The 26,200-nt window shown below is 40.2% G+C and overlaps 1 protein-coding gene across 3 annotated transcripts in view; it reads left to right on the forward strand.

Moving 5' to 3' along the window:
• Positions 1-26,200, forward strand: part of GRIK2 (glutamate ionotropic receptor kainate type subunit 2) — a 1,245,293-nt gene that overhangs the window by 1,160,273 nt on the left and 58,820 nt on the right. For all 3 annotated transcript variants that reach the window (XM_073675764.1, XM_073675765.1, XM_073675763.1), the window contains exon 14: positions 9,147-9,372. In XM_073675764.1, the coding sequence (XP_073531865.1) occupies positions 9,147-9,372 (226 nt within the window). The remainder of the gene's footprint in view (positions 1-9,146; positions 9,373-26,200) is intronic.

Genomic DNA, 26,200 nt, shown 5'->3' on the forward strand with positions numbered 1-26,200 from the left:
TTGATAAATCTCCCCATTCATAACCTTATTACACTTTCTGTCCACCTACTTTTGGACCACCCTGTATATATATATACAGTTATATGAAAAAGTTTGGGCACCCCTATTAATCTTAAGCTTAATGTTTTATAAAAATTGGTGTTTTTGCAACAGCTATTTCAGTTTTATATATCTAATAACTGTTGGACACAGTAATGTTTCTGCCTTGAAATGAGGTTTATTGTACTAACAGAAAATGTGCAATCTGCATTCAAACAAAATTTGACAGGTGCATAAGTATGGGCACCTCACCAGAAAAGTGACATTAATATTTTGTAGATCCTCCTTTTGCAAAAATAACAGCCTCTAGTCGCTTCCTGTAGCTTTTAATGAGTTCCTGGATAGTGGATGAAGGTATTTTTGACCATTCCTCTTTACAAAACAATTCCAGTTCAGTTAAGTTTGATGATCGCCGAGCATGGACAGCCCTCTTCAAATGATCCCACAGATGTTCAATGATATTCAGGTCTGGGGACTGGGATGGCCATTCCAGAACATTGTAATTGTTCCTCTGCATGAATGCCTGAATAGATTTGGAGCGGTGTTTTGGATCATTGTCTTGCTGAAAGATCCATCCCCTGTGTAACTTCAACTTTATCACTGATTCTTGAACATTATTGTCAAGAATCTGCTGTTACTGAGTGGAATCCATGCGTCCCTCAACTTTAACAAGATTCCCGGTGCTGGCATTGGCCACACAGCCCCAAAGCATGATGGAACCTCCACCAAATTTTACTCTGGGTAGCAAGTGTTTTTCTTGGAATGCTGTGTTTTTTTGCCGCCATGCATAACGCCTTTTTATATGACCAAACAACTCAATCTTGGTTTTATCAGTCCACAGGACCTTCTTCCAAAAATAAATTGGCTTCTCCAAATGTGCTTTTGCATACCTCAGCCAACTCTGTTTGTGGCGTGCTTGCAGAAATGGCTTCTTTCGCATCACTCTCCCATACAGCTTCTCCTTGTGCAAAGTGCGTTGTATAGTTGACCGATGCTGTGTCCAACAGTTATTACATATATCAAACTGAAATAGCTATTGCAAAAACACCAATTTTAAGAAAACATTAAGCTTAAGATTAATAGGGGTGCCCAAACTTTTTCATATAACTGTATATATATATATATATATATATATATATATAAAAATTTTGTGCCTGGAAAAAATGTGAACATTAATTAAATATTGTTCCTTCCTCATGTAGATAGATGAATTAAATTTGTCTTGAATCTTAATAAATAACATTAGCAGTATAATTTTGCTTGAGTCAGTGCCAAAACTGCTCTTAGATTTTGAAATTTGATAATAAATTTAATTTAGAAATTTACTGCACTATCTATTTACGAAAGTAGAATAATTTTCAAAATTGCCTTTTGGGAACAGTATATAGTCAATTGGCATTTTCCAGACTTATACAAAAGGGTTCAATCTTTTCTATTTCAATTATGTCTGAATTGGAAAGAAATATGAGGCAATATGCATGGTATATAACACAAGTAGGCAAAAAATAGAAAAATATGTTCAGAATATAGTGAGGTCTCATGCACACTGCAATGTCATGTGTACAGACCCTGTACAGCATATAGATTCCCTATATTAGGCACTTAGCTGACTTATGCAGATCCTCAATATAGCATACTTTTAAAAACTACTCCCTATAAGCTATGCAACGCTTACCATGTGACGACTATATACGGATTAGCTACTGTACATAGTAAGCTGTGTTATAGAGATGATTGATTCTTTTGAAAAATTCAAATTTGATAGGTTTTTCAACTTTTTCCCCAAAATTCAATTTGCAATGAATCGATTTACAGAAGATTACAATATCGGAAAGCTTCCAATTGCCCTGAAAAGATGTGTGTAACACTTTGAATTCTCCTAAGACTGCATGAATGTTTGAGTTGTACCTAAATTGATCTAATTGATGAAAACATCAGGAGACAAAGATAACTACTCAGGGACCTTTACTTTCCTCTACTGCAGTCAATGAAGGGTCAACTTGTTGTTATTTTTTTGATCATTGTCATGACTCCATGTGTGCCCCGTGCAAAGCTTCTTTGTTCATGATTGCAAACTTTTCAATTATAGTTTCTGCTAGGAGGCTGAATTCCTCCTGCGAAAAACTTTGATTAAGTTCTCTATGTTTTGCTTGGCCTATTGCTAGCTGACTGTTTTGTGGTGTTTAGGACAGCATTTTTTTCTGGAAACTCTATCATGTACAGATGTGTCCATCTTCTGTGTTAATTTTTATACATGGGTGCCCAGTTGTCTCAAAAGGCTAATTGATGGTTTCATCAGATGCATCCATCCATGCATACCAACAATTTCATTTACAAGTTGTATATGAAATTATCTTGGTCTCTTTGGCTTTAGCATAGTATTAGCAGAACCCAGGGCTCAGTAAGCATATATAAATTTATCAGCATTCCCCCAGTCTGGATGTATCAGTACCAGAAATGTTAAAATAGATATTTAGGAAACAAGATCAATCTGCATCTATGTCGGTTATATACAAATTATTTACAGTCAGAATACATGTCAGTTATATAGATGAATAAATAAATTTGAGGGGAATTGAATTCTATTCGAATTTTACAAAAATCTGTATTCACCGAAATGCCAATTTTTTTTTGTAATTAGCTTCCACACAAATTCAGCATAATGGCCACCATTTTTTAACCATAAAAAGCTATCAAAATGTTAGAGAATAATAAAAAACCTTATACTCACATCTCCTGTCAGTCCGTTACTCACCACCACCCGTCCTGTCCCGTCGTATCTTCGCATCGGTGTTGTTGGGGTTGAAATTATTCAAGGTTTCCGGGATTTTTAGGCCTGCAAAGGTCACAGCCTATACATCACCGCAAGCGCCATAACCTTTGCGGTTACAAGTGCAGAACCCTTCTGGCCCTAGCAAACCCGGAAGCCATAGTTAATGACAGAGACCCAAGGGATTTCAGTGCCACTGATCCAATAAATGCGATGAGGACCAGACAAGTCGTCATGAGGAGGGGCCGAAGAGGTGAGTAGTGAAATGAGTATAAAGATTTTTATTATTTTTTACATATTACGGTTATTTTAAAAAGGAGACATTAAATTTTCAGAGAAAAACTTCTCAACCGATAGAATTTCCCAGGGAAAAATGTTCAAACAGACGAATTTGAATTTTGCCTGATCATCTCTAATCAGTTATACACAGGTGAAGCCTTCATCCACCTCACTGTAAATATAGCCACTGATCCATTTTGGTCAGTGTTATATATAACTGTAACATATGGTGAGCTTTTTCACTGTTTCAAAACTATAGATGTCCTCACATGTATCCTGATATTAGTCCCAGTGTTTGCACAGAGGTAGGCACCCTATAATGAATAGGAAATGGCACCCCCGATCACTGTTTGTTTGCGTTGTTGTACCCTATACCGAACATGAATAACAGCTTGGCTGTTTGACTGCAACCAGATATATCTTTCTCTAAAATGCTGCAGTGTTACAGAGAAAACATAGCTTAAAAAGCCAGCCAGGGACCATAGGGGTAGACCTATCAAACACCTGTAGTGGGACAAGGAGAAGCCGACCCCCATCTCAGTTCCAGACTAGTCTCATGTATTCGTATGGTCTTTAGCCAGTATTTCACACTGTTCTCTCTAAAATGATATAACTGGCTGAAATCACACAGCTAGACACTGATTCATGCAGTATGCAGTTCAGACAGCATGTATCTACTGACAGGTTTCTGTGGCGCCACTGAGGGTTCGATCGCCACAGGGATACTGCACCTCTTTAACGGGGTGTGGTATCTCTCCTTCGAGGTAAGGATGATGCAACTGTCAGGACCACACCTCTGCATCCAACACCACACTTCTCCCACCAGAGGGGGCTAATAGGCACCAGTGTCCTGCCCCTGCCAGGATAATGGGAGATTGGGAAACCAAACGATAGAGGGAACCATGTAGTAGGTGAGGGTGGAGGACGCACATTTAGGTTACACTTAATAATTCATATTTAATAAACAGCCATCTTGGGCTTATGGTCTTTTGATTGTGATTTTTATCACTGAACGTGGCTTTCTGTGTGAACCTGCAGTTAATGGGGACACGGTCCTCGTACTCTGGCCTTGAGTCGAGGAGCGGGCAAGAGTTAACGGTTGTCTCTACCCGGTCAAGGTCCCTGCCCAAGAAGGCCTGGAGCTGAGGAGCCTAGCTCCACCGCAAAAGGATCCCAGGGGGATGCAGACAGAGCGGTATACGCCACCTGTCCTCACTATTCTGGCCTAGTCAGAGGGATTCCTGCTGCAAAAGGGGTACCGGCCCCCGATATCTGACTTTGTTACTCTATGTCTCAGTCGGAGAAGCCCGGAAGCTCAGTGGATCCCACCGGGTAACGGAGTGGAGTCGCCACCCGCACCCTTGTTCTGTGCATAGTCCAGAGGGAGTCCCGGCCTTTCTACACACACGGATAGGAGAGGACTTAGTTTGAAGTCTAGGAACACTGTGGTGCGGGGTCCTAGCTAAAGCACTTGAATTACTCGGAGGTTGTCGGACCCCCGGTCCTGGTGGCCGCAGAGCCCCGTGAGGAGCAGGGAGAAGCCTTGCAGCTGCATGCTCTACCGTGAGTAAAAAACCCTGGAAGTCTACCCCTATGGCCTCCGGTCTCTTTATTTCTTCCTGCACAGCACAGCACCAGAATTCCTCCACTACAACTCCCTCCATCCGCCTCTCTGCCCTGAGGCCCTGCTCCGCCTATGGTTAGTAGCACCATCTACAGCTGCCACTACATCCCGCCTCAGAGGATTGCCGCAGAACTGGTGGCCATCACCAGACACCACAGGTGGCGTAGTCGATAATAACCACTCAACCCTGATAGCCCATTACTTTTGTGAGACGGCCATGGGCACGGAACCGGTCCAGGCCACGACTGCTTCCCCCAACATCTGACCCGGCTCCGAGTACCCCCATCTCCCAGGGAGGGCTGTGAGTGTCACACAACTTGGCGTAGTCGGCAGGATTGCGTGCCCGCAGCAACAGAAGGAGATTGCCCATTGCTACGGGGTACTGTGCTCCTTTTACCTTAGACTGTCGTTTTCCACTTAAAATGGCACCCGCCCAAGAAGAACGGACGCCATAATGTGCAGAAAGGACAGCTTCATAGCACCTTCTATCGTGGACCTGGCTCCCTCATGGCGCCAAAGGAGCAGACCGCCCCTTCCATTAGAGACTATTTGCAGGGTAGTGCCCGTCAAAACGGATGGGATGTCCGAAGGCGTGCCTGTCAGCCTACAGCCCTGGAGCCGCCCTGAAAAGAGGAGGGAACGAAGGAAACCACAAGGTGTGGCCATAACAGTCCGAGACTTACCTTCCTCAGGAGCAGACATGGACGCTGCTGAGGGAAGTCTACTGGAGCCTTCTGAACCTGGACCAGGTTCTTCTCCCATTGGCGAGGAGGGTGGCATGTCCCTGATATCGGGAGATATTGAGTTTCTCCGCCAAGAAACCCCAGACCTTGCTCGAAGAGAGGCTGAGGCTCAGCAAGCAGCATCCGCTGCGTGGCGGGAAGAAATGCTGCAGTGCATCCGGGTCCGCCGCCAAGGAGCAGCAACTCGGGAGGAAAAAGCAACAGAGGTCGCATGCAGCCATGGAGCGGGTGAGTATGATACCCCCATCCCGGCTGCTGAGCCCACCGTGCCCCTCCTGGACCTCATGGCTGAGTACTTGCTACCTGGCGCAGTCACCTGGGAGCAGGTCTTTGCCCCGGAGTTAGAAGCCTCCGCCATCGGCGGGGACCTGCATTGCCTCCCGACTCCCGTCTCAGAAGAACCTGAGTCTGCTGGGGTATCCACCGACCCCAACCCGGACTGGTCCGCGCTTCCTGAGGACCTGCAGCAGCCCCTGCTGACACCGCTGCCCGCACTTACAGTTACCTGACCGGCAGCTGAAGAGTGGGCCTGGGACAACCAGGGGGGGACCTGATGGGCTTCCCCAGGGAGACCCGGGCTGAAGCGCATAGTAGGAGCGAGCTGTGTTGCCATCAGATCCTCCTGCTCTATCGGGAGCGACGACAGAGGGAGGTTCGCTGCGAGCGCCTTGAGGTGCGCGCCAAGGCTGCAAAGTCCATGGCCCGCCAGCAGGAGGCAGCCACTCCAAGCCCCCGGGAGCAAGGGCAAGTTGTCCACTTCCATCATGAGGCAGGATGGGGCTTCATCAGGATTCCCCAGTTTGAGCAGGACGTCTTCGTCAGCCGGCGGGACGTCGAGCCGCAGCTGATAAAGGGACACCCTGGTTGGAATATCTTCCCGGGTGACTTTGTTACGTACACCCGCCACCACGGGGTGCGGGGTTGGTATGCCCTGGATGTTCACAAGGTGTCCAGGAGCGACGCCCCCTCGCGCTCGACAGTGAAGGACCGACCAGCCTCCATCGGGAGGAATGAGCCTTTTCCCCGGTGGGGACCCGAGGATTAAGCGGCCCCGGTGGCTGTAACTTGCTTGCAGTTATGATATTATGTTTTATGTTTACCATGTTTTCCTCCCGGATTCTAGAGACATTTGTCCCTGCGGACTTGCAGTAGGCAGACTCTTCCACTGTATATAGTTTGCATCTCTTTAGGTGCTCCTTATTGGTTTTATATAAAACCACGTATACTTCTACCTCAGACCTCGGAAGAAAAACTTGTCTGGCGTGGCTCTCTTGGAGGTCCAACTCGGGATCTTCATGCCCTGCAGCCACCCCAGGGCCTACGTTGAGGGTTTTGGACAGGTCCCTCGCACTTCTGAACTGACTCTTCTTCATTAACCTTTAACCCGTCTGTCTACATGCATAATGTCTCTTGATGATTTTATATTTTTATACTTTTATAATATTTACGGTTTGTAACGTTTAAGAAGAAGTGCCTCCCATAAAGGGATTATTGTTGTAATGTTATACAAAAATGTAAAAAGGCTGTACGAGGTTTTACTCTCTCTGCAGCCCGCGGATGTGCTGTGTTTCACCAGGGGGGAATGTGGCGCCCTTGAGGTTTCGACCGCCACAGGGATACTGCACCTCTTTAATGGGGTGTGGTATCTCTCCTTCGAGGTAAGGATGGTGCAACTATCAGGACCACACCTCTGCATCCAACACCACACTTCTCCCACCAGAGGGGGCTAATAGGCACCAGTGTCCTGCCCCTGACGGGATAATGGGGGATTGGGGAACCAAAAGATAGAGGGAACCATGTAGTAGGTCAGGGTGGAGGACGCACATTTAGGTTACACTTAATAATTCATATTTAATAAACAGCCATCTTGGGCTTATGGTCTTTTGATTGTGATCTTCATCACTGAACGTGGCTTTCTGTGTGAACCTGCAGTTGATGGGGACTCGGTCCTCATACTCTGGCCTTGAGTCGAGGAGCAGGCAAGAGTTAACAGTTGTCTCTACCCGGTCAAGGTCCCTGCTCAAGAAGGCCTGGAGCTGGGGAGTCTAGCTCCACCGCAAAAGGATCCCAGGGGGATGCAGACAGAGCGGTATACGCCACCTGTCCTCACTATTCTGGCCTAGTCAGAGGGATTCCTGCTGCAAAAGGGGTACCGGCCCCCGATATCTGACTTTGTTACTCTATGTCTCAGTCGGAGAAGCCCGGAAGCTCAGTGGATCCCACCGGGTAACGGAGTGGAGTCGCCACCCGCACCCTTGTTCTGTGCATGGTCCAGAGGGAGTCCCGGCCTTTCTACACACACGGATAGGAGAGGACTTAGTTTGAAGTCTAGGAACACTGTGGTGCGGGGTCCTGGCTAAAGCACCTGAATTACTCGGAGGTTGTCGGACCCCCGGTCCTGGTGGCTGCAGAGCCCCGTGAGGAGCAGGGAGAAGCCTTGCAGCTGCATGCTCTACCGTGAGTAAAAAACCCTGGAAGTCTACCCCTATGGCCTCCGGTCTCTTTATTTCTTCACTGCACAGCACAGCACCAGAATTCCTCCACTACAACTCCCTCCATCCGCCTCTCTGCCCTGAGGCCCTGCTCCGCCTGTGGGGAGTAGTACCATCTGCAGCTGCCACTACATCCCGCCTCAGAGGACTGCCACAGCGCTGGTGGCCATCACCAGACACCACAGGTGGCCTAGTCAGTAATAACCACTCAACCCTGATAGCCCATTACTTTTGTGTGACGGCCCTTGGCACGGAACGGGTCCAGGCCACGACTGCTTCCCCCAACATCTGACCCGGCTCCGAGTACCCCCATCTCCCAGGGAGGGCTGTGAGCGTCACACATTTCTTTTCGGAATAAAGGCAATTTGTGTAATTTCATTTATCATTCTGATTATTAATGGGTACATATATAATCTTGTAGAATTTTGCACAATCACTCATATTTTTTAAAAGTGGCATACATCTGTAGTATGTTAACTTATAAACACAAATATATACTTGTACATACTGTAATAATTCCATACTTTAGATCTTATGATCAATTTTATTCCTTTTTCGAATGCAATATGACAAAAACAGCAATTCTGGATCTTTTTATTTTCTGACATTCACTATGGAGGATAAATATCATAATGATTGAATATTTCAGTTTTTTACAGACAAGATGGTACCAAATATGCTTTTTTTTTTTCTAAGAAATTAACCTTATTTTTTTACTTTTTGCTGTATGAAAATTTCCTTTTTCATTGTTTAGATACATCTATTTTAAAATGATTAAAATAAATTGTTGTAAATTTTTTAAAATTAATAAACTGATTCCACGTAATTTATTGAGTGTTAATGCCAATAATTAATTTCAAACCTTCAATTAGCAGTGATAAATTATCCTTAATGTTCCAGAAGCTTTATTTACCAAACTTTTAATGTACAGTTCCAATGAATTCAAATCTAGAAGTCATCCTCATATTTAATGCAGAAGTTCATGATTACCTACAAATGACATGAGAAATTTGATATTGAGAAAATATTGCAAAAATTGGTGATTATGAATGACATATAGTAGTTAAGATAATACAATATATGTAAATTCTCTAAATTAAATGCTGCAATATAGTATTGTGTAGTTACTGTACAATAATATTTTTAATGGAATCAAAATATTACCATATAATAAATATTTCTTGTTTGCTCTTTCTTAGAAATCTAAAATACCAACATATGAAAAAATGTGGGCCTTTATGAATAGCAGAAGCCAGTCGGTACTTGTCAAAAATAATGAAGAAGGTATCCAGCGTGTGCTCACCTCTGATTATGCCTTTTTAATGGAGTCAACAACAATTGAATTTGTCACACAACGCAACTGTAACCTGACACAGATTGGAGGCCTTATAGATTCTAAAGGTTATGGAGTAGGAACTCCCATGGGTATGTTGAATGCCAATTATTTTGTCTTCGTTCATTTATCTTAGTTTGAATGAGAAAAAGCTAAATGTCTTGCCAACAATTGAATATAGATTAAAACCATGTGTATAATTGCAACATGCTAAAAAATGTTTATTCTGTAACAAAGCCAACAGAAAATTTAAGTAGATTGATGATATAATTCTTTATATTCATTAAAGAAGACATGTAACTACTCTATGTCTGTTTTAGTGATAGGTTAATAATATATTAAAACATTTCTAGGATCAGTAACAGAGGAATGACTCAATGATAAATTTAAAGAAAAAATTCTTCAAAATTGTTATATCATGGCAAATATTAGTATTTGCTAAACCATAAGAGGCAAAGGTTTTCTTTGCTGATTTTGAATAGTTAATTGAATTAACATTATATTTTGAATTACTATTATTATTAATAATATTATTATTATTTTTATTATTTTCACATCAGGGACAAAATACAACCCCTGGCAAAAATTATGGAATCACCGGGCTTGGAGGATGTTTATTCAGTTGTTCAATGTTGTTGAAAAAAAGCTGATCACAGACATGGCACAAAACTAAAGTCATTTCAAATGGCAACTTTAGGGCTTTAAGAAACACTAAAAGAATTCAAGATAAAAAATGTGGTACTCAGTAAGGGAAATTTTTTTCAGAACAAGCAGAGGGAAAAAATGATGGAATCACTCAATTCTGAGGAAAAAATTATGGAATCGCCCTGTAAATTTTCATTTCCAAAACAAACACTTGCATCAAATTAGATCTGCTCGTTAGTCTGCATCTAAAAAGGAGTGATCACACCTTGGAGAGCTGTTGCACCAAGTGGACTGCCATGAATCATGGCTCCAACACGAGAGATGTCAATTGAAACAAAGGAGAGGATTATCAGACTCTTAAAAGAAGGTAAATCATCAAGCAATGTTGCAAAAGATGTTGGTTGTTCACAGTCAGCTGTGTCTAAAATCTGGACCAAATACAAACAACATGGGAAGGTTGTTAAAGGCAAACATACTCGTAGACCAAGAAAACATCAAAGCATCAAGACTGGAAACTTAAAGCAATATGTCTCCAAAACAGGAAATGCACAACAAAACAAACGGGGAATGAATGGGAGGAAACTGGAGTCAATGTCTGTGACCGAACTGTAAAAAACCGCCTAAAGGAAATGGGATTTACATACAGAAAAGCTAAACATAAGCCATCATTAACACCTAAACAGAAAAAATCAAAGTTACAATGGGCTAAGGAAAAGCAATCGTGGACTGTGGGTAACTAGATGAAAGTCATATTCAGAGATGAATCGCGAATCTGCATTGGGCAAGGTGATGATGCTGGAACTTTTGTTTGGTGCCGTTCCAATGAGATTTATAAATATGACTGCATGAAGAGAACATGCACATTTCCACAGTCATTGATGATATGGGCCTGCATGTCAGGTAAAGGCACTGGGGAGATGGCTGTCATTACATCTTCAATAAATGCCCAAGTTTACATTGATATTTTGGACAGTTTTCTTATCCCATCAATTGAAAGGATGTTTGGGGATGATGACATCATTTTTCAAGATGATAATGCATCCTGCCATAGAGAAAAAGCTGTGAAAACATTCCTTGAAAGAAGACACATAAGGTCAATATCATGGCCTGCAAATAGTCCGGATCTCAATCCAATTGAAAATCTATGGTGGAAGTTGAAGAAAATGGTCCAAGACAAGGCTCCAACCTGCAAAGCTAATCTGGCAACAGCAATCATAGAAAGTTGGAGCCAGAAAGAATATTGTTTGTCACTCATTAAGTCCATGCCTCAGAGACTGCAAGCTGTTATTAAAGCCAGAGGTGGTGCAACAAAATACTAGAGATGTATTGGAGTGTTCTTTTGTGTGTTTGTTTTTCATGATTCCATCATTTTTTCCACAGAATTGAGTGATTCCATAATTTTTTCCCTCTGCTTTGTCTGAAAAAAATTACCTTTACTGAGTACCACATTTTTAATCTTGGTTTCTTTTAGTGTTTCTTAAAGCCCTAGAGTTGCCATTTGAAATTACTTTAGTTTTGTGCCAAGTCTGTGATCTGCTTTTTTTCAACAACATTAAACAACTGAATGAACATCTTCCGAGCCCGGTGATTCCATAATTTTTCCAGGGGTTTTATGTGTTTAAGCAGGTGTAGTATATTACATGTAATGAATATAGAAAACAGTTAAAATAAGTCAATTATATTTCTATTTTTCCGAAGTCTTCTCTGGAAGTGAGTGAAATTTGGATATTGATTGTTTTATGTATTATTCACATGACTTTATTATGGATCCATTTTGTATAATGCTCACACTGTAATTTAGTGAGCCTTTGATTATAACCACTAAATGCAAAATTGCATGCAGGTACTTCATCTGCAGAGTGAACTTGCCACAGACTATTATCCATACACATCAATATGCATTCTTTGAGGAATCTAGCTGTTAACTATAACTCCAATCCTGACAATTTAACCTCCTAAATGCTGCAGTCAATGGCAATGGGGCATCTAATTGTTAAAGATAGGAGGTTCCCTCTGGTACCCATTGCACCTGCCCTTTTTGCAATTCTGGGTTTGTTGATGGGTTTTTATGGAAGAGAGGGACCTATTAATGTCCTCAATAATTGCCATCATAGTACTACTATTAAGACGTAAAAGAGGAGTACTGCAACAATGATGAAGCCCTCTTATTGTAAATGTAAAAAATGAGCTAAAATGTTAAAACTATAAAAAAATCAAAAAACCTTAAGAAAACCTTTTTCCCCATGATTTTGTATGTCAGAGTATAAAAATCTATAAAATAGAGTAAAAATATTGGAAATGTTGTGTATGTATCCCAAAATAGTAGCAAAAAGAAATACAACTTGTCCAGCAAGAATTTCTCTAATACAGCTAAAAAAAATTGCATCGCCTAGAGATGATCAAATCTTTTGAAATTTAAATTTGTCCGGTTTGACAAATTTTTTCACAAAAATTTGATTTGCAGCAAATAGCAATACTGCAATGCCTTCTATTGTCCTGAAAAAAAAAGTAACACTCTGAGGTCTGAGGTTTCTAAGGACTATATAGAACCTATTTCTAACTCTTTAACACAAACAGCCTTAGTAATGTCGAAGTGACCTCACCATTGAAATGGATGGAAACTCTATAGTAAGCATATAATAGCCCATATAATAACACAACACGCAAAAATGTTCATGTTGTTTATAATAATATAATTGTATTTATTAAATAATTTAGAAACTGCACAAAAAGTATTCCTCATAGATATTTGTGATCTGGCAGATCATCCTCTGCAGAACACTGACAAAAAACTGATGGAGTCGCTGTCAGCAATAACATCATACTGCTATAACTAAGATGAGTGATGAGCCATAAATGCCAAAATACCCTCTCCTTCCTCCCAACAAGTATGCTGGTGGAGGCAAGGGCAGCCAATTGTTGTCTGTGTTTCGTAGTTTTACTTTTCGACGTCCAGTGCCAATGATGGTGGTGGTGCTTTTGTTGCTGTTAGAGGCTACCACGTTCTTACATGTGGTATGTTTTTTTTTTTTTTTATAATACCATATTCGGTGTTATTAACACTTTTTCTTTTACCATATGCTTATTAAAACTCTGTAATTACATTGTGACAATCTTTCCAACCCTTGCCTAAAAGGACATAATAAGAAATGCAATATATGTGTTGCAAATAGGGTTGTCAAATTGAACTAGCAAAACAGGTGTCCGAGATAAAATGCTGGAGAAGAATATGGAAAAAAATTTAACTCCAAAATGTATTAAAAGATAATAAAAATACAGAACAAAAAATATCCAGATGAAGGGGTAGAAGCAACAAGGAATTACATTATCAATGCCATAAAGAATAGTCTATTGAAAAGCATGATTGGATATATAATACAGTAAATGTTGCAATAAATACACTGATTGAAAATAAATAAATTAAACACACTACTGCAGTAAGCAAAATATTTTAAAAATGTGGAGGTAGGATATAAATATAATAATTATGGTTTGTAAATACATAACTACTTCAATAAAAAACAAACTATGATTTATGGTATAACATATATTTTAATATTTATTATTACACTAAAGGTAACCAGCAGCAGCAATGAGGTGTAATAACATAGAAATAGAACAGAGATCTGAACACTGACAGTAATTATTGAAAAGAAAAGCACAATTAAAGCCAGAAGTAAGTAACAGCTATATTACAGCAGGCTCACTTACACAGGGCACACACAGGACACAATGTTGACTGTACACAATACCCTCATTCTTTTTTATTCATGCAAGGTAAAGTGCTGCCAAGTGGTTTTACAGCTTGTGGGAGGAGAAAACCCATACAGCAAACAAGTTGCTGTTATGCATCAAGTAGCAAATTGTCCCCTGGCTGACTCCCCATGAATTGCAACTTGGTATTGTCATGAGTGACAATGCCCAGAAAATGTTGGATTCCTTACAGTCATGCAAGGCAACTTCCGCCCATGTCCTGAATTAAATTGTGTAACATTTATTTCACAAATATACATGCATAAAGAAGATGGTGGCTATGGTCATGAAAGAATCTAGTCATTTCAAACGATCTTATGTTCCTAAGCACGCCTTCCTGACTTTGCAAAAACAAAATGTTCTGTCAGAGTGCCTCTTGGTTTGCTACATTGCTACATTGTAACCCATTGGGAATTGATTCTGCATATGTTTCAGCATCTATACAAGCAGTGTAAAGTGGTGATGGACTACATCATGCAGCAGGTAAAGTGGATCACAGATAACTTTGAGATCCAACATAGGTATCTGACGAGGGATGCATGTTGCCTCTGAAGCCTCTTGAAGAGGTAGCAAGATTTATCAGTAGGGACATGAATGGAATGTGGATGGAGAAATAACAGCAGCTTGTTCCTCTTTATTGTCACACTGTATCTGTTGGGGACAATCAAGGTCCTGGTTACATACTGCAGGATTTTGAGTAGGAAGAGGAGGAGGAGCAGCAGGTGAATGTAGAGAGTAATATAGACTTGGCACAGGCAAGGGATGAGGCCGACAAACAATACAATCAATACTTGAATGATGATGATGATGACGCTAGCCATGACAACCAACTGTCACATCAGGGTGAGTAAATTGTTAACATCAAGCAAAGGGATGACTTTTGAGTAGCCACAATTTTATACCCTTAACATAAAAGTAAAATGAGGGAACTTTTTCTGGCTTCTGAAGCAGAGTTCAAATTGGTTTATTAACAGGATAAACTGTGTTACCTGTTCTGTGAAGCTTTCATTGATCAGCACGCCTGACACCTGCGCTACTGACCAGCAAAACTCTCTGCTATCCCCACAGACACAACACTCACCCACCTGTGTCAGTGTTAGCCTAAAACAAGTAACCGAAGAAGGATCAGCAACAGTTACAGTATATTTGACATGTTGAACCAGATGTTTTATCTTCAATTGAGACAATTGGACTACTAGCACTTCAGTAAATAGAAATGCAAAGGCAGAAGAGCCAGGTTCAGCCATACCTAGACTGTGTCCTTTCTTAGGCAGATACTAAAAGCTACAATCCCATGGATTTTTGTGTCAAAAGATTGGACCAGTTTCAAGAGCTGGCCTAGTTTGCAATGATTGTACCTACGTGTGCAGCCTCCAGTGTCATGTCAGAGAGTACCAAAACTGTGGAAAACCTAACAGTTGCCAAAATAAATCAGTCTTGGAACAGTGCCGACTTTCATTCTCCTACTCCCAAAGCCATTGATGAAATAGGCTATACCATCTGCTTCTGCTTGACTTACTGTCCATTTTATACACTATTCTTCTGCCACCAGTGTTGATTGTCATCTCTCAACCAGGTATATTCTCCCTTTTTATCATGTCATCTATATTTTATTATTGCAGCACCCATGGCTGTTGTTGCTGGCCCTAAATTGCCACAAATCTCCTTGCCTGCCATGTCCAAATTCTATAATATGCAGCGTCTGCCATTGCCATTACAGAGCCACACCAAACACACATCTTTTAGATGCCCATTGTTTTTTATAGCGGTAGACCATACTGTTGCTGCCATGTCATAAATTGCCAGTTTCACTACGCAGCCAAACTAGCCGCATATCACCTGGCTGTGTGCCCATTGTATTTTATTGTGATAGACTGTATTGCTGATGCAAAACAATATATGGCTAATTTTAAAACGGTTTGGTGACAAGCCATTGCTTCTTCACTTTGAAAATAGCTAGCTTTTTCATACTCCCTTAAAAAAGGATCATTTTTGGATGGCTTGATAAAAAGCATTTGCAATTGGTTAATCATTTTGTGAACAGCAAGTAACATTTTTTACTCCTAATTGATAAGCCATTATATCTTCACATTCATAACAAAACAGTACAACTACTGTATTGCATCTCCCTAAAGAAAGGAATGCTTTCTGGCTTATGAAAAAGCTACTGTCACTTCATTTAGCAAATAGCAAAAGTTATGATACTCCCCCAAATAAGGATATTTTTTGCATTCACTGTATGAAAATGTCATGTCTTCTTTTGTTTGTCTGCCTGTGTATAAACACCATCCTGACAGGCATCTGATCCCAAAAATGGATATTTTTTTAAAAGCTTATACAATTGAATTAGCCTACAAAGTCTGAAACTGCAGTGTTTAGTTAATTAGACAGTTGATTAACATTGATTACCATCCATCGCCACTCTCCCCCTGTGCTCCCTGCATGCTTCTTCACAGCTTTCTTGTGACATAAAAAGGTTCTCTCCCTGATTCTAGTACAATTACTCCATTATCATAGATATTTCACACATGAGTTATGAAGAAAAATGCACACTCAGGCTCATTATGCACTGTCATGGCTAATTATTTGTCTTCTACTCCCTCTTTTACAGCTTATATGTGACATATCAAGGAGCATGGAGTGATTGTAGGGAAGCAGGAAGAGAACCATGATGTCACATAAAAGCTGTGAAGAAGCAGACAGGAACCACAGAGGGTTTGAGGACATAGAACAGATCATGCCATGTCAACACAAAAGGAACAGGCATACATCAGAGATGAAACTTTATCATAGAGAGTGGTTGCATGAGCTTTTATAGTTTCTGAAGCTATAAAGAAACTTATCTTAATATCCTCAAAGTAACCTTTTAATTGTAATGGACTGCATTATAAATTAACATGGATTGTCAGTGCAACTAATATTGATGACGTAGCTACAGGATAGATTATCAATATTAGATAATAGGTGTCCAATATCTGGCACCCCTACTGATCAGATATTATTAGGTTTGGAAATGGTGGCATGCAAAGATCAAAAAAGCTTAACAGCACAGCTGTATAATGGCCACTGCCGAGAACTGCACATCAGCTCCTATTTAAAAAGAATAGATCGATAGCTGTATGGCCCTCAAATACTTCTGTAAACAATCTCTGGTGACAACAACAATACAAAAGATTTCAATGAATATTATTTTTATAAACAAGTAAATCAAGAAACCAAGTGATTCAAGATCTCGCCACAAGTTCTGAATATGGCTGAAGATTGAGTTTTAACTTGGCTATTTTAGGATCTTCTTTTCTCTATTTCCCACCAATCGGATGTTGATCTTGTTGCATGACCTAATTTATATCCAGCTCATGCTGCTGGACATAAGGCCTTATATTTGTCACAGGAGTTTAAAGGGATTTAGTGAAGTTCATTGCTTCAACGATAGCAAACTTCCTTTGTAGATTTTAAGCTTTTACGAGCAGGGTAATGATTATTTTTGCTTTAATTATTGTATTATCTTTAACTATGTTACTTATGACTGTTGTATATGAACCTCTGAATAGTAAAGTGCTGCGGAATATGTTGGTGCTATATAAATAAAGATTATTATTATTATTCCTATGGCTGTGAAAGCATAGCTTTGTGATGGATAACCACTTTTGGGCTTATCAGTCTAAATGGTATTATTCCAAAAATGTTAGAGTTTGTTCATTTACAAGCTTGCAAACTTATGTCAATTTTGCTAAGGGCTCTCTATTGGTTACCATTCCATGAAAGTTATAGCTTTGTGTTGTACTTAAACATTTAATGTACTTGTATGAGGTTATTTTTTGAGTTTAAAACATTGTATCTTGGACCTATAGAATAGTAATTTTCAAGCTATTTGAAGATGGTCTTCCAGAATTCATAAACAGAAATAGTTACTTTTCCAAAGTCATTGCTGATATTCTTTAGATTGTCCCACTGGGCATAGTGAATAATACAAATCTTTGTAAAGTGTTGTTATGTATGTTGGTGCAACATAAGCAAGCATAATTAACAGAATAAATTATTTAGGCCTTAATAGACAAAGCAGATAATTGAAAGTTATATGTACTTTTCTTCCTATGAGTGTGTCTGAGTTAACGTTAGCATATGGTAAAACACTGACGAACAATTACTACTTGAATGCTAAAGTTGGTGGAAATCAATTCACAGGATCTGGTTTAATAGCCCCACCTGTAATGTACAGTAGCTGGATAAGAGCCCTCAGAACCACTTCTTACCTTCCCGATGCTCTGTTGATTATCCGGCTTTGGCCAGCATCATCATTGTGGCATAATGCACATTTGATGTCATGTCAGATTATTTAAAAAAAGGACCATGGATGCTGGGCAATGGGAGGATGCTCTCAAGGATCCCATGGACTGTGTCCTGAGATTTGTTTCACACCAACTCTACCAAATGCCTAACTGGTTCTCCTCATGAACCAGAACAACTTGACTTGTTAAGGTGCTAATATACATCATATTTGTGTGAGCTGGAACTTCATGTATCTGACAGCTATCTCTCCTGGCTCTCTTATGCCCATGTATGCTCGGCTGAGCAATTTTGTGTTTTTAAAGGGGAAAAAGTTGCTGCAAGATTAGTAGTGATCTATCACTCCTGAGAACATAAGTATCAGGTGTTTTAATTTAAACTGTCTTATCCTCTCTACTGAAATTAACTCTCCAAAGATCATTGGGAGTCCATCAAATCATCAATTTCGGTCAGCTTTAATGAATACGAGGACTTAAATGAACCACAATGATCAGATAAACTGCTTGATTGTTTGTCAAATACCACTTTTAACACTTTAATATTTAATCACTACAAATGCTAAATGACATATGTTGCTGAGTACAGTAACATCTCTCAAAAATTCAATGCATCAATTTCAAAGCATTTTATTTATTCAGGCACTTTTTGTTCTGTCACTTGTGAAAAGCATTCATCAAAGCTAAGCCAACTCTTTCATGGAAGCTCTTCAATCCAATTGGTAAAATTCTGTCATTTTATCAAAGGAAAATAAAGAGACTCTAGTTGATTGAGAACAAAGTCATTTACATGGATATACTCATACAGAACCACAGAAAATAGTAATGAGGCTGAGTAACTGAGTAATATGAATTTTCTGCATTGCTTTCATGAAATCTAGTTAAAAAGACTTTGGAAATACTGTGCAGGTGTGTATTTGAAATATAACGCTGTAAAAGTAAATACTTTCAGAAAATAAGCAGAATATAGAAAATAAAATTTTATGTAACTATGTTTTTTTATATAATAACTGAAGGTTTGCAAGTTTAAGAAAATCTTTATGTATACATAAACCGTGATTTACAGCAACCCCGTAAATAAGTGTAATGTAAAGAAACCATTCACCGATTTTAAACATTCAGCAGATATCCTGCATTATTAGTATTTTTCTACTGAACAATCTTGTGACTTTGAACTATAATTTCCAGTGCTTCCTAAAGATAAGGAAAATATTTTCCCAGATATAGGCTTGTGATGAAAAAAAAGCAATTTGCCAGTACCATGTAAATTATTATTAACTGCAACCTGAGAGTGAAAACTCCTATCAATTTCCTTGATATCAGCACACTGTGCTCTGCAGCCAGGGAGTAATAAAAGTGAACACTACAGCATAAAAATTATTAAGCATAACAATGTGTGAATGAATGTGTAAAACTCTATTTACCTGGTACTTTGTCACAGATTTTCAGTATAGAATGTTATAATGTATCTAAAATTTGAAACAAATTGCAGATTGCATTCATTACACTGTTTTTGTCAGCTAATATTTTAAGATTCCTTAGTGACAGCAGATGAAATGCACCATAATTGGTAGCCATGTATGAATTTCAGATGAAATTCATTAAGAAACAATTAAAAGAGAATCACTTATCAATTGGATATTCACAAGGCTTGTAAGTCAACTAGAACCTTAGAGTTCTGCTAAAATCTACTGAGAGCCTCATGACTAAAACTAATATTCAGAAGAGCATATCTTACAACTTTGCAGCCTTTACAAAGTAATTTTCCTCCTACTGAAGCCCTTGAGTCTCCTTGTATTACATTCTTAAAGTATGATGCCAACAAAAGTGCTCCACAAACACTGTATGATACCCCCACAGTGAATTCCTCCACAGTACCATCCACATGAACAGGATGATGATCCTACTGAACCCCACCTCAACTCCTCAAAAAAAGAAGGCTAAGAGAATACTTAATAGCTGTCTACAAATATCTGAAAGGATGTCACAGTGTAGAGGAATCATCCTTATTCTCATTTGCACATGGAAACGCGAGAACCAATGGAATGAAACTGAAAGGGAGAAGATTGGATATTAGAAAAAAAACTTTTTGACAGTGGGGGTGATTAATGAGTGGAACAGGCTTCCACAAGAGGTGGTGAGTTCTCCTTCAATGGAAGTCTTCAAGCAGAGGCTGGACAGATATCTGTCTGAGATGGTTTAGTGAATCTTGCATTAAGCAGGCGTTGGACACGATGATCCTGGAAGTCCCTTCCAACTCTAACATTCTATGATTCTATGAAAGTATGGTAACCCTAACACAGTACGACCCCACAACTGAAACAGCCCTCTAAGAAATATAATGGGCCTACATACAGTAAAATAGTCCAACACTTCTCCACACTGCATAATGGCCCCCACTAGCCCTCCAAACAGTATAATGGCTGCTACACAGCCCTCCACCCTACACAAACCTTCACATTGTATAATTGCTTGCATACAGTATGTTGGCTCCCACATAGCCCTCAATAAAGTATAAAGGCTCCCACATAGTCTTCCAAATATTATATTAGCCTCCACATAGCCTTCTATATAGTATAATGGACTCAACATAGCCCCCCATGTAGTATAATGGGCCCCACATTCCCTTCCATATAGCATAATGCACCCATAGTCCTCCATATAGCGTAATGCACCCCATAGTCCGCCATATAGTATGATACACTCCCCATAGTCTTCCATATAGTATAGTATACCCCATTGTACTCCATATAGTATAATGCACCCCATAGTCCGCCGTATAGTATAATGCACTCCCCATAGTCCTCCATATAGTAAAGTGTGCCCCCATAGTCCTCCATACATTATTATTGCAACAACAATGTATTCACTGGTAAAAAATGTTTTTATAAAAATACTCCTCATTTCCCTACTGCTGTGGTCTTGGCAATGAGTGCTATGAAGCGATGCAGAGACATAACGATGTAGGAGGGAGCATCAGTTGACGCTTCCTCTTTAATCATTGCTTTGAACTGTATTGGTATCCAGGATGCCGATAAAGTTGAACATGTGATGACAGGTGATGGCGCTGCTAACAGCACCCCCGGCTCATTGGTCCCATGGCGGCCACTAGCTTCTATTAAACCAGCAAGTTACAGTTCCTTCAAGTAAAAGTTGAATTCTGAAGCTGCAACCAACATTGCCTTCTCTGAATCTTGCTGTACCATTCTTCTTTGAGCCAGTCACTATCAGACTCTCACTTTTACCTATACCCCCCTATACAATATTGCAAAACCATGAAGACAAAGAGTGTCCATTTAGGGCAATTTTGCATGTATGATATTATAGGTGACAAATTAGCAATTTAGTTTTGCATTCATTAGTAATATATGTGGTTATAATTTTACTATAGTTACCATAATTACAGATGAAGCAAAGTATGCTGACTGTACCATCTTTCCTTCGTTGTTGCATTGCCAAAGATGTCACGGAAAGCTAAGAAGTTGATTCTTCTCCACTCTGAGTTGGGTTGAGTTGCCAACTGTTTTCAAGTACGGACATGCTTGGCAAAAAATAATCAGCACATTACCAGAGGAATGAACAAGTTTTACATGAATGGATAGACCAGATAGCATAAAGGAACTCCTGCCAAGAGTAAATAAGAGAAAATATTTTGCCATTTTTATTCCCTATTTCTGTCCAGCTGCATTTTAATATACATATAAAAGGAACCCTTGCACGTCCGATATTACTATTAACATGCAAATAAAAGGTTAATCTCCATGTTAATAGCCTTACAAACAAATAAAATATAGAGATGGCTACTCTTATTCGCACCTGTACACACCAGTTTTCTGATTTGGAAGTGCCAGACAGTCTTTTGTTATTAATAGCCTTACACAAGTGCCTGGATTCCGCACTAAAAGTGCAGCACCCAGGAAAAAATCAACTTTATTTCTCCTGAAAGCCGCCAGCATTCAGTCATTCATGCGTTCCAAAGCAGCTGTAAGCAGGTATTGGCACTTTGATTGACAGCCGGCTCTGCAGTGCATCAGCTTCAGCTAAAACACCGCTGACATTTTCCTGAAACTTCTATCTACAGCTAAAGGGGTGCGGGTATACCGGCCATACATTGGGTAGCATTTTTAGGTTCTAACATACATATGTTAAGTTTGAGCTATATATAAACACATTAGATATTGTAGTTATTTATAGTCTTTGCATTTCAGATGTTTAATAAATTAACACAGTGATCCAAGTTTCAGAGCTATAGTTGCTCGCCTTGAACTAATGAAAATCTTCTTTAGAAAATATAAAATCAGGAAAACAGACCTCATGAAGCTTAATAAATGTCCGATTCCCCATTAGTTTAATTTAGTCCTGATAGAAACAAAAAAATAAAAAAAAGCAATTTGTTATATATGGGTTAAAACGAAATTTGTTATCACAGCTTCCCTGTTCTATATCAGATGGAAATGCAAAATTTCTTATGCAGCCTGCAGGTGTTTTGCGCTTTGTCTCTCATCACGAAAAAATAAAAGCAAAAAAAAAAAAAAAGAAAAGGAAAAAAATCACACAATTTGTGCTTTGTACTGTGAAATTAAACTTCACACCTTTGTCACTCTATATGGTTGGGTTTAACACCCAATATTAATAACTATTATAAATACTCATGACTAGAAGACTTTAAAAGCTAAAAATATTATGCTTGTTAATATGAAAACATATATAGTTATATAGTATAATTTTATAGGCATTCTATAAGTACACATATGTATATACTGTATGTATCGATATATATACAGTATAAATATTTATCCATACCTATACAGTATAGATATATATATACACATATCTACATATCTTTGCTCCTATTATGTTAACACATTTATTTTCAAAATGTTTGAAATAAAAAATGGAAACGCTGCAATATGCAAGTGTTTTTGGGGATTTTAATGTATTTTTATTAAACATATATTTTATTTATATTTATTTTTATATCTTACTTTCATGTTGAGCTATGATGGACCTGTGAAAGTTACATGGCCAAAGCCCATGCACATACATACTCAAACACTTGACACACAAACTAGCACACTAAGGGCTCATGCACATGACCGTATTTTCGATCCGAGTGTCATCCGACAAAACATTGGATCGCACTCGGACCAATGCTATTCTATGGGACCGTGCACATGTCCGATGTTTTCGGACAAAAGCCCTGATGGAGCCCCTGACAGTATGAGAAAACATTCTGTGGACCCAGCCTAAAGCTTATGTATTATTAAGTGATACAATATCTTATCCCCAACATATTTGTTAAAATAAAGTTTAACTTTATTTTCAGCTACTATCATACTACCAGTACCATAAGTCAAAAAGTATTACATTTTTTTTTTTTAAATTTTCCATTGTCTTTCTCTTTCAAAGGTACATTGTTAAGTGAGGCTGGCCAAATAGTCAAACAAGATTTATTGGTAGCTCCCTTACTAGTAGCCTACTAGTGGACAAAATGCTTGTCATGGCAATTGCGATTGAGTTTTAGTAGCCATGCACCAGGCATACAAAGAGCTTCACTTGATATTAATATGTTGCAAAATCACGCTAATGTGTAGACCCAGCATGCATATTTCATTTTAAGGAAACATGGAGGAGGCAAAGGCACCTGAGTCTCAGGTACCTTTGCAGGATAACCAGTGATGAGCGAGTGTATTCGTTACTATTCGCTATTCGCACGGATAGTACAGTATTCGGGTTATTCGTTATTCTGCGAGTAGTTGTGTACTCGCCTCGCTATATTCGGATGTCCCACCCTGCAGTTTTGGCACCTCCTTTGTAGCCGCTAAACATGCTGGGCTTCTTAACCAATCACAGTAATGCCGCAGACATCTTGGTTGTGGCATTACTGTGATTGGTTGGCCGCCCAGCGTTATAGGGTCTATTTAATCCCTGCCGCCGTCATTTTGTGCACATTGCATCTGGAGCCTGTGTTCTATAAGCATAGGGAGAGATCACTGAGCTGCTACGGAGAGTGTTTAGGCCTCTTGATAAAACAAAAACCCTTTTAAGGGCTACCTGCAGTGTATACTAGTTCTGTGTTTAAAGGAGCCGCTCACTAGCTGCATAATACCACCAAACAATAGCTTTTCAGAGCTGAAGGCACACAACAAAATCAGAGTACAGGGAGGGAGAGATTGTGTTTTAGGTAGGGAGAGGTTAAAGTGTTCTTCCAGTGTACATCTTAAAACAGCTCTTGTCAGAGGTAAAGCAATATTTTTCCAGCACACACAGAAGTAGCATATTGTGCTGTGTTTTTTTTTTAGCACCGGTCTATTTTCCCTGCTGTTTTAGGGGTCAGAGCCTGGCTTCTGCTGTCCACATTAGTCCACTTAAAAAGGCGTTTGGTGTCCTATGCAAAGCAGTAGTCCAAACATTTCCTACTGCCTGCTACAAAGCATGCACCAGACCATTTTGACCACTATTTTGGGGTGTCAGCCTGCCTTCTGTCCATATTAGTCCACTTAAAAAATCATTGAGTGCCCTGCACAAAGCAGTATTCCAAACATTTCCTACTGCCTGCTACAAAGCACGCACCAGGCCATTTTAACCACTATTTTAGTGTGTCAGCCTGCCTTCTGTCCATATTAGTCCACTTAAAAAATCATTGAGTGTCCTGTACAAAGCAGCAGTCCAAACATTTCCTACTGCCTTCTACAAAGCACGCACCAGCCCATTTTAACCACTATTTTGGCTGTGACAGCTAGATTGGCTTGTGCCATCAAGATCTGAAAATCTGTCAACAAAACCCAAAATGCCAAAAAAGCCTGTTGTTAAGGGACGTGGATATGGTGTTGTCAGTGGTGCCCAAGAAAGCACTCAGTCTGTGTCAGGTCAGAAGAAGCTTGATGCATCCACTATGTTCCTGGAAAAATTTCACGGTCAGGAAAATAAACGTGTGTGGAAGCAAGAAAAGCGAGACCAGATTCTGTCTTGGATAGCAGACAAGGCCTCTATGCATTTGTCATGCAGCAACAAATCTTCTACGACCATACAGTCTACTGTGGATACACAGAAGGCTGGTCCATCCAATCCTGAAGCTGGTTCTCCTTCCTTCCGCCATTATCAGCCACAGGAGACATATGACCCCAAGCTTGGCCACTCCGAGGATCTGTTTGATACGTATCCTTTGGTTGGCTCTTGCATATCACCGTGCAGCATTGAAAAGGGACAAGAGGAGGTGGCGTGCGTTGATACTCAAGTATTTGAGGACCTACAGCCAGAAGAAAGCAACTTGGCGGAACATCATTTATTGTCTCCAGAGATGGAGGCTGATGATGAGGCACAGTTGCCATCAGGTCAGCCTACAATGTCAACTGGAAAGGAGGATGAGATGGAAGACGAGGTGGTCGATGATGAGTACACTGATCCGACCTGGACCGTTGGCATGCATAGCCATGACAGCAACACATAGGAAGATGGATAAGTAGCACCAACACAGGCACCAAGGGGTCGTGGTTTGCTCAGAGTGAGAACTGAGTTAACTGTTCCCAAGAGCACCCCCGCTGTGCGCCAAGTCAGGGCAAGGGGGCGTTCAGCTGCTGTGTGGAATTTTTTTTTCTGAAAGTCCTTCAGAGAAAAATATTGTAGTCTGTAGCATCTGCCATACCAAGTTTAGCAGAGGTCAGGGCAAAGGCAACCTAAGCACCAAGAGTATGCAAAACCACAAGGCAGCCAAGCACCCCAGTAGGTGGGCAGAACAACAGGGTGACAAATCTCATCTGCGGGTCAAACCAATGCCATGTCGCCTAGGCTATGTCCTTCAGAGTCTGCTGTTCAGGAAGCAGGCGCTCATACCTTCTGCCCACAAACTGCTGTTGCTCACACACAACAAACATCAACCACATCCACTTCCTTATCCCAGCAAAGCGTCCAATTGTTCGTGCCTGAGAGCTTGGAATGAAAGCGTAAATACCCAGCCACGCACCCACAGGCACAAATACTAAACTCGCAGATTGCCAAATTGCTAGCTGTGGAGATGTTGCTGTTTAGGCTTGTGGGAACACAGTCTTTCCATGATCTCTTGGCTGCGGCTGCCCCTGCCCCACGATACAGTGTTCCCAGACGCCACTATTTTGCATGATCACACATCCTACCCATGCCAAGAATAGCAGGCCCAACTTCAGTCAGGGTTTCCGCCTCTTCATATTCCACTTCCTCTCTCCCCTCCTCCTGCTCCTCATCCTCTGCTGAATTACCCTCC

The sequence above is a fragment of the Phyllobates terribilis genome, unplaced genomic scaffold, assembly GCF_046119375.1.
Source record: "Phyllobates terribilis strain yellow unplaced genomic scaffold, ASM4611937v1 Scaffold_3__8_contigs__length_932513732, whole genome shotgun sequence".
NCBI lineage: Eukaryota > Metazoa > Chordata > Amphibia > Anura > Dendrobatidae > Phyllobates > Phyllobates terribilis.